General features: G+C 38.1%; 1 protein-coding gene across 1 annotated transcript; it reads left to right on the top strand.

Moving 5' to 3' along the window:
- Nucleotides 1-9987: 9987 nt before the first annotated feature.
- LOC308707619 (histone H2A-like) lies at nt 9988-10374 on the top strand (the record flags this gene model as incomplete). Its single annotated transcript, XM_081394220.1, has 1 exon — nt 9988-10374. The coding sequence occupies one exon, from the start codon at nt 9988-9990 to the stop codon at nt 10372-10374; it is 387 nt and encodes a 128-aa protein (XP_081250346.1).
- Between the last annotated feature and the right edge of the window lie 3207 nt (nt 10375-13581).

A 13581-nucleotide genomic window follows, 5' to 3' on the forward strand; every position in this document is an offset into this window, starting at 1 on the left:
ATTCGTGACAACACTCTCTACTTCTGTTGGCATCTCACAACACTTGCTACAAGAACACCACCAATTTTGCAGAGATCTCTGTCTCTCTGAGGCTTGAAGACGTGCTGCTGCAGCGGATGCTTCCTCTATCGCTCTGAGTTCTTGATCGGTGTACTCTGGTTCAAATAAATATGGTTGTGTAAAAAATTCAACGTTGTCTGTTGATATATCGAAATCGTCTTCCATTGCCATTTCCTGTACGTCTAAATATGTTTAGATCTTCACAGTGAAAGGTAAGGCTTCCGAAATCTCTGTGTAAACAATGAGTGACGTACACGCGCAAGAGATAATTTCCGGCGCTTGCGCAGATCGAAGCGCCCGCGCCCTCTGACCTTTTCCGTCGCTTTCCGGCGCTTGCGCAGACCGAAGCACCCGCGTCCTCTGATCATTTGGGTGTGTGTGTTTACAAAAGGACAAAAACTATATAAATACTGTTCGTTTTCTCACAGAAACCGCTCGTTTCGTGTCTTAAGCCATCAATGTGTACTTACGATGGGGAATTGTTTAATTTGGACGATGGGGAATTGTTTAATTTGGACTTTGTGCATGCTGCTTTGAGACAGTGACCATAGACCTGCATTATATGACTGACAGACAAGAACGGTTTGACCTAAAAATATCAAAATTGAAACTACTCCGGAAAAAAAGACACCTACATCTTGGATGCCTTTGAGGTAAGCTAAAACATATCAAAAATTAATTTCAAAGTGACCTATCCCTTTAAAAGACTTCTGAAACTGCATTGATTTGGACTTGGACTTTGGACTTTTGAACGATGGTGACCAATGAAGTCCGTTGTAAATTTTCATTTTGGGGTGAACTAATCCTTTAACAAATGCATTTATAATGTACAGTACCAGTGATGTTTAGTTCTTCAATTTGATGTTTTAAAAAAATAGGAAAGTGGTTACAAGTATAAGCCCTGGAGTAGGGCAGGAGTAAAATTTAAACGTCTAATCTTTCTTTCTTTCTTTCTTTCTTTCTTTCTTTCTTTCTTTCTTTCTTTCTTTCTTTCTTTCTTTCTTTCTTTCTTTCTTTCAAAGATAAGATTATCACTCTTAAAGCAGAGATCACCTTGCTCAAAGATGAGTGTGATTTTTTTAAAAAGGAAATTGAAAAGATGAAGTCTGCTGTCCCATCTGCAATGACACAAAGATATGCTGTTCCTATAGTGCCGCAGCCCTCATGTTTGTGTTTTATGCTTTTTTTTTTGTTGTTGTTGCTGTCAGAACAACTATGCCTTTTTTAAAAACATTTTCTGCTGCACTACAGTCATTATCACTATAAAATATCACAACCCCCCATGATCTGCCTCAAACTTCACCAAAATGTGTTTTCTTCAAAATTACAGTTACTACAGTAATATCAGGTGGCACAAAATGTTTTAGAGTGGAGGATTGTTCGACAACTTAAAATTGAAGGTGTAGCTTGCTAAGAGCATGTATATATATTCATATTTTTGCAGTGCAGCAAGACCAATGGGACTCCATCAACTTCTCAACTTCAGAGTCCCCAGTGGAAGTTAAGAAAAAGAAGAGCAAGAAAAGAAAGAAGAAGAAAAGCAAGAGAAGCAAATAAAGGGGGGGGGGGGGGGGGTATAATGTGTTACTTTGTTGTTTGAGTATACTGTAGAAAAGATAATGTTTTGTTAAGATGAAAAAGTGTTTTGAAATGTCTTTGTAAAATAAAAGTCAGAAATTAAATTGGATCCTTTATTGTATATTTACTGCACTTACCCTGTAACTACACAGAACAAGGGGGTAACAAGCGCCACTTTAATTTACAGCCCGCAGGAGTTACACTTACCCTGTAACTACACAGAACAAGGGGGTAACAAGCGCCACTTTAATTTACAGCCCGCAGGAGTTACACTTACCCTGTAACTACACAGAACAAGGGGGTAACAAGCGCCACCTTGTAAATACACAGTTGAAACGGGTAACAAACACTACTTACTATGTAACAATACGAAACAACACTATTTGCACAGTAATTACAGAGAAAGGTACTCTTATTAAAAAAACAAAACAAAAAAACTTTTAATTACACAGTATATTTGCCCTGACATTTAAGTGTCATTGCAATACAATGTGATAAGGTAAGTATAAGTACTACATGGTACGTTTTAAATTAAAATCATAGCAAAAACTATTTTTTTCTTGGCTTAACGTTAAGTAGTTTAGTAAGAAAAGCCAATAAATAGCATTGCCAAAAAGTTTAATTTACAACCCACAGATGTCAAAATTACCCTGCAACTACCGGTACATTGCACAAGAACATATTTTGCCAGAAATGTGATAAAAACTTTTATATACAACAGATGTACAATTTTTGCCTGGAATATATACAGAATAGGTACCTGTTAGTTTTAAAATAATTACATTATAAATAATTTGCTTATATATCTGGTTGTACCCCTTTATTACCCAAAACGTAACATATTGTTACCTTATACCTACACAGAAGTACACTATAATTACAGAAATGTACACCGTAATTTCGGTTTACTTACGAAGTTCTTTGCAGGTTGTATATCTGCTTGTTACCCCTTTATTACCCAAAACTTAACATATTGTTCCCTTATACCTACACGGAAGTACACTATAATTACAGAAATGTACACCGTAATTTCGGTTTACTTACGCAGTTGTTTGCGGGTCGTAATATAAAGTGTTACCGGGATTTATCATGGATTCAATTCGAATTTTACAACGTTTCTTTGCTGGCCATAAATGCATATTATTTTATATTTCGAATAATAATGACAGCTTAGAATATTCGTGCACACCCCTAATTGTGACTTTATATTAAAATAATGTGGACATATAGTAGCCTACAGCTGAAATTAACCAAAACCAGAAAGAAAACCTGCTGCAAGTGAACTCATGCTTCTGGTCTAAGAGTATTTTCACACCTCGTTTGTTTCAGCACTTCAAGAGCTCTCGCCTCTTCAGAAATAATTCATATGTCAACACAACACATATGTCACTAAATGATCTCAGTTCCTCCTAAAAATACCCCAAAACAAACCATATTCAGACCAGACTATTTTAATGTGTTGACCGCTTGCAGTCTCTCAAACAAACTAGTGTGAAAAAATCCCTTAAACCACATTTAAAAAAAGTATCAATATTGAATATATCAAAAGTTAAAATTTAAAGAAATATAGCTCAATTACAATTTTCAATCAAGACGTTTCTCAAAAAAAACAACAGAAAAAAAAACTGCAAAGCATGAATAAATAATATGTTTAAAAGGACAACTAAAGTCTGATTGTCCAGCATTGGTGGAACATGTTCATATGTCGACGTCATGAACTTGTTCTGGAAACCTGTGGTTATTCTGACACACGTGTGAACTGACTTCATTCAACAACTAAATATGAAGTTCAGGCGAACTGGTTAAAAATAACTGAAACGTGTCTCAGAAAAAAGAAGTAAGCTCTAAGAAAAGCTCTACTTTGTTTGATAAACTGTGTGTCCATGACAATGAAATTTAAGTTTCCAAATGTTTTTTACAGTTATTTCTCAATAAGAGAGTCAGAGAGAAAGAGACGTGATAGAGAAGATGGAGAGATTATTTAAAGATACAGCATCATTCAACACTAACTCACATCAACACAAATACATCTAAATTTATCTCAACTACTTGAAAAAGGAGGAAAGATATAACAACAAAACTAAGCAAAAATACATGTACACATTGCCTCCATCTTCCACACACATTATCACACAGATAAATGCATCATAAACCTCTTTATCTGATCAACACGTAACATCATCGCATTGAATCTGATCAATAAATAATACAATAAGCAGTGAAACTGTGGATTCATAGACTATCATACACAACACTCATTATTATATCCCATCTTCAGCTGAATACATTGCATTAGAAACAGAAAACAGAAGATAGTAAAGAATATGATCAAATACTCACAGATGAGAGGCAGTGCACCGGAGCCCATACTGTCACATTAATAGACTGTGTTACAGCGCTGAGTGTTAAAACACACACTTCCTGTGTTTGAAAGAAGAGACGAGGGAGGAGGAGATAAACTCTACACAGAAAAAGAAAAGAGAGATCCAGTCTAAGATATTTAGCTACTAATTTATTCAAGTTGTCACAACTCTGTTCATCTACTTAAAATCATATTTTCCAGATCAGTTCTGATGGAGATTTTTCTCACTGTTATTGTGTTCGTTCACACAGTCACACATAGAAGACAGACAGTGATTAAAGTGAAATCACCACGTGACATGTGTGTCTAATGTAACTACAACATATCAATGAATGAAATATACAGCCTTTTATATCATAAAGTGTCGTTCCATAAAAACTCAAATGTTGCTGGTCAAAGGTGTTTCCTGTTCCTCAGCGCTTCGGCTCTCAGTATAACAGGCCTCGACTCGATGGAACTGAAGAAATGGTTGGAGAAACAGAATCACAAAAGGCCAGAGCTGCTTTAAGTTAGGCTTAGGGTTAGTAGTAGTAAGTTAATAAAGTTAATAGGCCCTTTTGGAAAATGAGTCCTGACCTTTAAAAAAGTTTCCTTAAAGGTGCGGTGTGTAATTTTTAGCGGCATCTAGTGGTGAGATTTGCGAATTGCAAACAGCCAGTCACTCACGGCTTATCCCCATAGACAGTATAAACTGGACACAGCGACCCCATTGGATTCAACGGAGACAAGTGAAGTCAATTAGAAACACTCACTTCCTGATGGCTGAGCGACTGCGCAGACTCAAACTGAGCTTGATGACGTAGATGTGACGTGAGCAACCCGTCTGTCTTCTAGTAGCCGTGCCAAGAGAAATCTGAATCATTCCCTTCAGAAACTTGCAGAGACGGAGAGTGTGAGTAGGAGGTGTCCATGAGCTTGGAGCAGGAGCAACTTTTGCTAAGTATTCTGATTAATTATTTTGTCATTTTGCCTCCACGTCCCCCCGACTGCCCGCAAGCTTCTCCTCCTGTCCATACGGTAATCTCTCTACTGTGCGACAGAGAGACGCGTGGTTATGACGACATCGTTAGCCTATTTTTACAAAAACTGCTTCTATGGGGCCATAACGTAAGATACAAGGTAATGGAGCCTTTTATACATTTTCGTGTTTCTTTAGAAATAAATGATGGACAAATGGAGTCTTTAAACGCCTCAGATGTAAAGTTATTCGCTGTCAAAGTGACGCCAAAATGAATGGGAGTCAATGGAATGCTAACAGCAGGTGATGGTCTGCTAATCAATGGTGGTGCCCGGGGAAGCTTCAATTTATTCCGAATGACTGCCCCCCTGGAATGACCTGACTGTGAATGCATTACCTCTAGCGGCCTCCAGTGGCCACTTACACAGACTAATAAGTGTTTTAAAATAGACACATGATGAATATTTAAAGACATACAGACATGAGATAAATAATTAAGGAAAAACAAACTTGCTGTGTCATACATTAAACCATAAACAGTTTTTCTGTCGGGGAATCTGCATGGGCTTCATGCGCATTATGTTGTTTACAACTTTAAAATGTACCTCAAGAACGAATACTTCTGCAATTAAATTACACCAAAACACAGATGAAATAATACATGATTTTCGCCTGAACGCTGATTGGCTGCTGAGCGTCAATCAATTTCGGCAAAAAAAATAAATAAATTTAATCAGAAGGTTTATAACTAATGACCTTTTTAACAAGGCCTCTTAAACTAAAGACTTTAACAGTCATTTTCGCTCTACAAGCAGCTGCTAAAGTGACTACATCTTCAGTGAGCTGAAAGAAGCCTCTGCAACATGTGAAAATGTAAGTGATGTGTTTTGCTGTGAATTTAATTTCAGTTTTCTCCCACAAATAGCCACCGAAAAGTTAGACCCACTATATAAGAACGGCTGCTTTTGGAAACAACCCACAACATACTGTGACTTCTGCTATAAAGTTACTGCGAAACCACCTGAGAGAAACTGAACTCATTTAGACTGTGAACAATGATGACATTTATTTAAAGGCCTGCCAACGTTGGTTGATATCACTTTTATGGCCATTAAACCTCAATAAATGCATATATAGAAAAAACTATAATAAGTGTTCAACAGATTATGATTATCCTATATATTAAGATAAATATGCAAGATTAGGAACAAAACCCAATCCTACCCGAATTCAGTGTTATCAGTATAGACAACTAATACACAACAGCTACAAGAGTTAAAACCATTCTGCCTTGGTGGAAACAGTGGGAAAAAAAGGTGTCATTCTGAACTGAGTTATAAACCTTTTGCATATCTTTCTCTTAAAGTTACTGTTACGTCCTACGGTGTAATTTTATTTTAAATAAATGTATTTTGTATGTTGTGTTTCAGACCACTAGCTGGCAGTAGTGGTCGTTTCTCCCATGCCTTTTTCTGTGCAGGTAACACCAGGTGAAGGTGATCTCCTCCACTGATGACTGCTCGTTTAGGGATTGGTCTTCTCCTCAGGGATAAGAGTATAAAGCCTCACTGATCTCCAATTAAAGGAAGCTGTTGTTTACTGCTGGTTGAATTTGTTGGTTGTTTCTAAACATTGCTGTTGTTCAGTTCAGTTCAGTTCAGTTCAGTTCAGTTCAGTTCAGTTGTGACTGATTTAAAAACTTTAAATTTTTGTTGTTGTTGTTACCGTGTCTAAATAGTGCTACGTTGAAGTAGACACCTTTTTGCTGTTGTGAAACCAACTGTTAACCTTTTTTTTCTTCTCTGTTTCTCTTGTAAATATTGTAAATATACATTGGAAGTTCTAGGGAGTGGGTGCCTTTTTTTATTTTTGTAATTCTTTTCTGTTTACACTAGAGAGGGAGTCGGAATTATTTTTTTGTTTATTTCCTTTTACTTTCTTTAATGTAAGTGTAGATTTGGGGGGGGGGTGGGGGGGTGTATGATTGATTGTATGTTTGTTTTGTTATTATAATTCTATTTATATTTTGTTGACTATAATTATTTGGGTACATTATTTTGTTTATGACCATTTCTTGTTATTTCTGAAGTTAATTACTTTATTTATTGTAATTGTGTTAAGTGATATTTGTGGTGTTCCCTGTGTATGTCTAATGGACTAGTCCTGTGTGTATATAAGTTCCCCATGTGTGTCATTCGGGAGGCCATGTTTCCTTTGTTTAGTTTGTTTGTTTGATTATTGTTTTTAGTTGGATTTTCTTTAGTTTATTATTGTTATGGGCTTAGACCTGACTTTATTTTCAGTCAGTTTTTCAAGTTATTTAATTTGTAACTTTGTTTTTTGCATTTAATAAATAATTTTTGGTTGGAAACCCTGTGTCCTTTGCCCTCGACTGCTTGGTCCCTCACAACGACACAGCCAAACAAGCTGTATTCATGTCACTGTAAAGGGCCCTACACACCGGGACGAATATCGGCGCGCGTTATTCGCCAGCGTTTTTCAACGCGTTTTTTGTGTTCACACCCAAGTGATTTTCACTGACGATGAGCCGAGTGAACATGCAAATTCATTCCCTGACATTAGATGGCGCTTAATGTAAAACAGAAACCACTCCATAACAGTTCTCTTTTATCAAGATTTTTGTAGTTGCTGTCGCGTTTGTCATATAGTTCTTTATGTTCCGAGACCAGCAGCTCTACATTCATCTTGCCTTGCATCTTCCTCATTTCTTCCCGGCAGTGTAGACGCTACTTGGTGTATATCTTCTTCGCTGTTACGTATGTGTGCTCGGCAAGACCGTTTTGTGTTTGAGCGCCCCCAAGTTGTGTTTTACTGTAACTTCAGAAGCTCCAGACACGTGAACAAAAGCGCCAATCTCATTGGTCGGATAGTTTTTGACGCGGTGCGTCAAACCAAAAAAACGAACCCGAGGCGTTTTTTAAAAAATGACGCTTTTACGCATGCCGTTTTTCGCGCCGGTGTACACTTTTTTTCACTTTTTTTTTTTTTTGTCTATTTAAATTCTATTTACAAACTCACCACACACAATAATGGTCAATAACTGTAATTTGTTGAAAGCTTATCTTTTTCTGAAAAAGATGACACCTTGCACATGAAGATAGCACATTGTTTTAGAATTTTACAGTCAAAAAATCAAATTATGTGAAAAACACCTATTTTAGCTTCAGGTTCTAAAGGGTTAAACTTCCTTACTTGTGTTACATCAATACATTTTTGTTGTACCACATTTCTGTTGTTTTTGGTGTAACTTTTGGAGCCATTTGTTTTGTTAAAATTTTAGTTACTTTAATGTTGCTTTCCCCTTATCCTAGACTGGGTGGATCGTAACAGTTACACAGACAGATAAAGGCATCCTAGTCCAGACTAAAGGGGCCGCCGCCTCCGGCTCCTTCAAACTAAACAAGAAACAGAGCGAGACCAAGACGAAACCCGCCAAGAAACCCGCTGCCGCTAAGAAGCCCGCCGCTCAGAAATCTCAGAAGAAGGAGAAGAAAACCGCCACTAAAAAGGCAACGAAGAGCCTCAAGAAGACAAAGAAAGCAGCTAAGAGCCCAAAAAAGTCAAAGGCAGCCAAACCCAAAAATGGTGAAACCTAAAGCAGCCAAGCCTAAAAAGACAGCAGACAAAAAGAAATAAACTCAGTCTTTTTACTTGTTTTATATTTATAAAAAAGCTATTTTAAGAGCTACCCACTAGTAGTTAATAGTAAAGAGTGTTATTTCATTGGTCAAAAGTGACATTGGCTTTCCTTTATGTTACAAGTGAAAGCAAATTAACAGGTTCATTTGGGGATGTTATGTTTTTGATCAAGTCTTAAGTATTTATGCATAAATACGTAAATTATACATAAATACATATTATGTGTACATATGTTTGCATATATACAATTAAACTAAAGTTATTATGCTAAATGACCGAAGTGTTTAACTTGTAATCACACATTTTTGTCATCATCATCATCATCATCATCAAGATTATCAAAATAAAGTCACCTTTAAAAGGAAGCCTAGCGGCATTAAATGACACTACAGCGTGACGTGCTTGAGTGTCAGTAGCAGAAAGGAGGATTTGGTGTTCAGAGGGAAGATCACTGATTGGCTGGGAATGTTTTCAGATTTCAGCCAATAGGAGACTAGCACGCTTTCTTTTATAAATCACCTCACAACCGCATTATATTTTTATTTCTCGCTTTCCTGATTATAAACTAACCTAGGGGTGTTCGGTTCCGGTTTTTTTGGAGTCGACTCCGACTCCCGACTCCTAGTTTTGGAGTCGGTGGAATCGACTCCTCGACTCCATTTAAAAGTGACGTATTTTTGTAAGGGTTGTAGGTGATTTTACTGTCATTTAAATTTGATATATATGGACATTAACTCCTAAATAAACTCCTTATTTGGATTTACATTTCATTAGCTGAATTACGTGTTTTATCTTAATTAAATATTTATCTGGGACTGTACAGGAAAACATATAACTAGCGTTACAGCGTTTACCTCATCCATCTCATCTTGACTGGTGCTTGGCCGTTGAAGACTTGCGAGTTCTGTTCGATGAAACGCTTTCAAGTGTTTCCACATGCACGACGTTGAACTGTTGAATTTTAAACAACGTTTACAAATATCACAACGAACTTTAGTTTTGTCTTCGGTCTGGTTGAAATATTTCCACACGGTTGAGGTCGACTGTATTGAACCACATCATGATTGATTGAGCCGCAAAACAGACCTAACAGAAAAAAACTATCTATACATTATTGTTCTTTGTTTTCCTGGCATTACTTATTTTTTCCTCTCATTTCTTTATCTTTTTGTTTTAATTTCCGTATCTTTATATTCATTATAATCTTTTCGTTATAATGAACTGTTGCTGTGTTGAACTTGAAAAAAACACTCGACACTGGGAGTCGATTCCTGACCTGGAGTCGATTCCGACACTAGGGCTAGTGAGAGTCGAGGAATCGACTCTTTTGGAGTCGACTCCCCATCTCTAAACTAACCTATAAAGCGCAATGAGTGGAAGAGGTAAAACCGGGGGAAAGGCTCGCGCTAAGGCTAAGAGTCGCTCTTCCAGGGCGGGACTGCAGTTCCCCGTCGGCCGTGTTCACAGGCTTCTCCGCAAAGGCAACTATGCCCAGCGCGTCGGTGCCGGAGCTCCGGTGTATTTGGCCGCTGTGCTCGAGTATCTGACCGCTGAGATCCTGGAGTTGGCTGGAAACGCCGCTCGGGACAACAAGAAGACCCGCATCATCCCTCGACACCTGCAGCTGGCGGTGCGCAATGACGAGGAGCTGAACAAGCTTCTGGGTGGCGTGACCATCGCTCAGGGTGGTGTGTTGCCCAACATTCAGGCCGTGCTGCTGCCCAAGAAGACCGAGAAGCCCGCGAAGGCCAAGTAGACTGACGGAAGCTTCTCAAACCAAAGGCTCTTTTAAGAGCCACACAATTTCCCCAAGAAAGAGTGATTACATTAATCCAATTATTATTATTAAAGTTAACTACCCAGCATAAAAATAAAATTAGTTTTTAGTGCTCCTCGGTGTTGTTAATATTATAAATGAATAAATAGTTTTCTGAGCCTTTTCACGCTGCGTTGGATTTAAGTACAAATGGCAATCCACGGTTATCATAAGACGAGCGGAAATTATTATTATAATTATTACAGTTTATGCATATTTATTTTTTATTTCATATTATGCAGTTATCAGTATTACTTAAATCCTATTAATTTCCACTGTTATTAAGTATCAAAAGAGTCAAGACTGACCTCTGACTGAATGCATAACTGGTGACGTTTAATAGAACCGCCCCTGAATGTGGTTTCAACTAGGTCCGCTAGCTGACTATAAACTCCTCTTCCCCAGTGGTTCTTCTCTATCATCTGCTGTTGTGGATTGAAGATTATCTGCAGTCATGTCTGGAAGAGGAAAAGGCGGTAAAGGACTCGGGAAAGGAGGCGCTAAGCGGCACCGAAAGGTTCTTCGCGATAATATCCAGGGAATCACTAAACCCGCTATTCGGCGTCTTGCTCGTCGTGGCGGCGTCAAGCGTATTTCTGGCCTGATCTATGAAGAGACTCGCGGTGTGTTGAAGGTGTTTCTGGAGAACGTTATTCGTGATGCTGTGACTTATAGACCCCTTCAATGTTTGTAAACATCGAACGCCTAGGTTGGGTGCGCGCGCAGCATGGGGTCAGAAAAATGGTGCGGCTAATAGACCGGCATATATATGCACAGTCTTTGCCATCACAGGAACGGGAACAGAAACATAATAAACTTGTTTTAGCTAATGGCGATGGTCTGCCTGATTAGAGTCCTGCACGGGTTCGGACGAGTGACCCGCAAATTTTGCTCCAACGGGTGAAAAATATCCAAAGTGTGTCGGGTCGGACACGGGGGAAACACGGGTCTAAACACGGGTTTAAAACAATCACATGCAAACGTAAAAATATATTCAGATTTTTAGGAACACGTCTACAAAAATATGCCTGATTGCCTGTATTTCAAGTTAATAAAATAATTTAAAATCCACATCAGTTTATTTGCCCACGCGCCACGCCCTCCCAGGATCTTTCACTTTTAAAAATGCATCATAACCGCGCGCGCGCGACCTGCTTGCAGTCGTCGAGATGGATGCTGAGGAGTTGAAGAAAGAATAGCTAGTGGAGACTGTAAAGTTGTCGACAGTCATCAAAAATCAAGTCCAGTGTGTGGGAGAAATTTGGAGTTATCTGAAGAAAATATTGTGAACGGCTTATTTGCTGCATGCAGTTTCGTTTTGGATAGCCGCAATAAGGAACTTCATCGCCGAGGAACTACGCAGATAACTGTGGTAACAAAACCAAGCAGTTCTGTCGAACAGTGTTTTTTTTTTGTTTTTTTAATTTAACACTGTTAAGTATGTGTATTTTTTATATAATAAACGGGCAGACTGGGACAATGCTACGATCAAAGATGCTCGTGTTTAGTGTTATTGACAGTTATTGTGACAACAACGGTATAGTTAAGCCCTGGGGCCTGTTTCAATAAGGAGGTTCAACCAACTCTGAGTTAAAACTTGAACTCTGAGTTGACTTACCCTGAGATGGGAAACTCTGAGTTTTCGGTTACAGAACAGCTGAAATGAGTTAGTTCAATCAACTCTGAGTTGACCTACTCTGAGTTAAGCACGTGCACCACAACTATAAAAAGCCATTATCAATGGAGCGCAGATATTACGAGTCACCATGGCAACAGCGCCAGACAAAAAGAGGTCTTCATATTTTTCACCAGCAGAACTGGATGTGCTTATGCAAGCATATGGAGAGTACGAACATATATTTAAAAAAAAAAGCAACACGGCTGCAGCGGCGAAGGACAGAGAGTTAGCTTGGGAGAAAATAGCTGCTCGAGTCAATGCGTAAGTTTACATTTGAATTACTGTTATACAGTGTTGTGTGTAATTAATTTCTATGTAATCTAAAAACTGTAATTTAATTCCGTAATTTAAAGTAAAATCTGATGTAATTGCATTAAATGCTGCATAAACTATAAAGCAATTCTGTATAAAACAATAGTGGATTTAACATAAAATTTTAAAAGATATATTTTTTCAAGAATAATTCATGCAATTGTATAATGTTTATTTGAAAGCATTAAAAGTGCAGTTTCTTGTCTCTCCTTGTATTGTTCAAGTGGTTGAGGTTGATATGGGATTTAGAAAGTAATTAGTAATAAGTAGACCAATACTTTCTAGAGATAGTATAGTCATTATTACATTAATCTAATTACACTGTTGAAGAAGCCAGTTGTAGTTAGTAATATAAGTGACTTGCCCAACTGTTATAATATCAGAAGTGAAACTGGAAGAACAGTGTGTTATTCAACCTAATTTTAATTTTCATGTAGGTGCAATCCTGCAGGCATTAAAAGAACATGGCAGCAGCTGAAAATGAAATATAAAAACATAATTCAATCAGGTAAGGCTTGAACATATCATGGTTGTAGTCTACCTGACTTTACAAACATTTGACATATAAATAACTAAATAGCATCCAGTGTCTAGCAGTGCAGCAGCATTTTTGACATGGGTCTAAATGTTCATTCTCATTTGACTACTCAGCCAACAGAAAGAAGGCAGAGGCTCGCAAAACGGGGGGAGGACCTGCACCACCACCTCTGACAAATGCAGAGGAGATGGCCCTGAGCCTGAATGCTGGAAGGCCAATGGCTGAGGGAATTCCTGGAGGGACTTCATCAGAGCCAGTCACTCCAGAAGATTTAAGTGCCTTCATAAAATGTAAGAGGTCTACCTATGTGTTGTGTTTTTATATAGGCTATTTGTGATATTTCCATTTATTTTACTTTGGGGTGGGTTTTTCGTTGGTCCCAACAGATTCTGATGGTAAAATTAGTCTTTTGGAGCCTCCTGTCCCAACAGAACCACAGGCAGTTGTAAGTAGCCTACTAAATACACCAGAAATTATTACAAATAGTGTTATAAAGTGTACTCAAATGCTCATCTTCACAGGATGATGGGGATGAAGAAACAGTTTCTGCTGCCACAGAGATGCCTACAGAGGTAATGTTAATATTATGTGTCTATCAAACAATCTACACATTCACATT

The sequence above is a fragment of the Scardinius erythrophthalmus genome (assembly GCF_964197995.2).
Source record: "Scardinius erythrophthalmus genome assembly, chromosome: 2".
NCBI lineage: Eukaryota > Metazoa > Chordata > Actinopteri > Cypriniformes > Leuciscidae > Scardinius > Scardinius erythrophthalmus.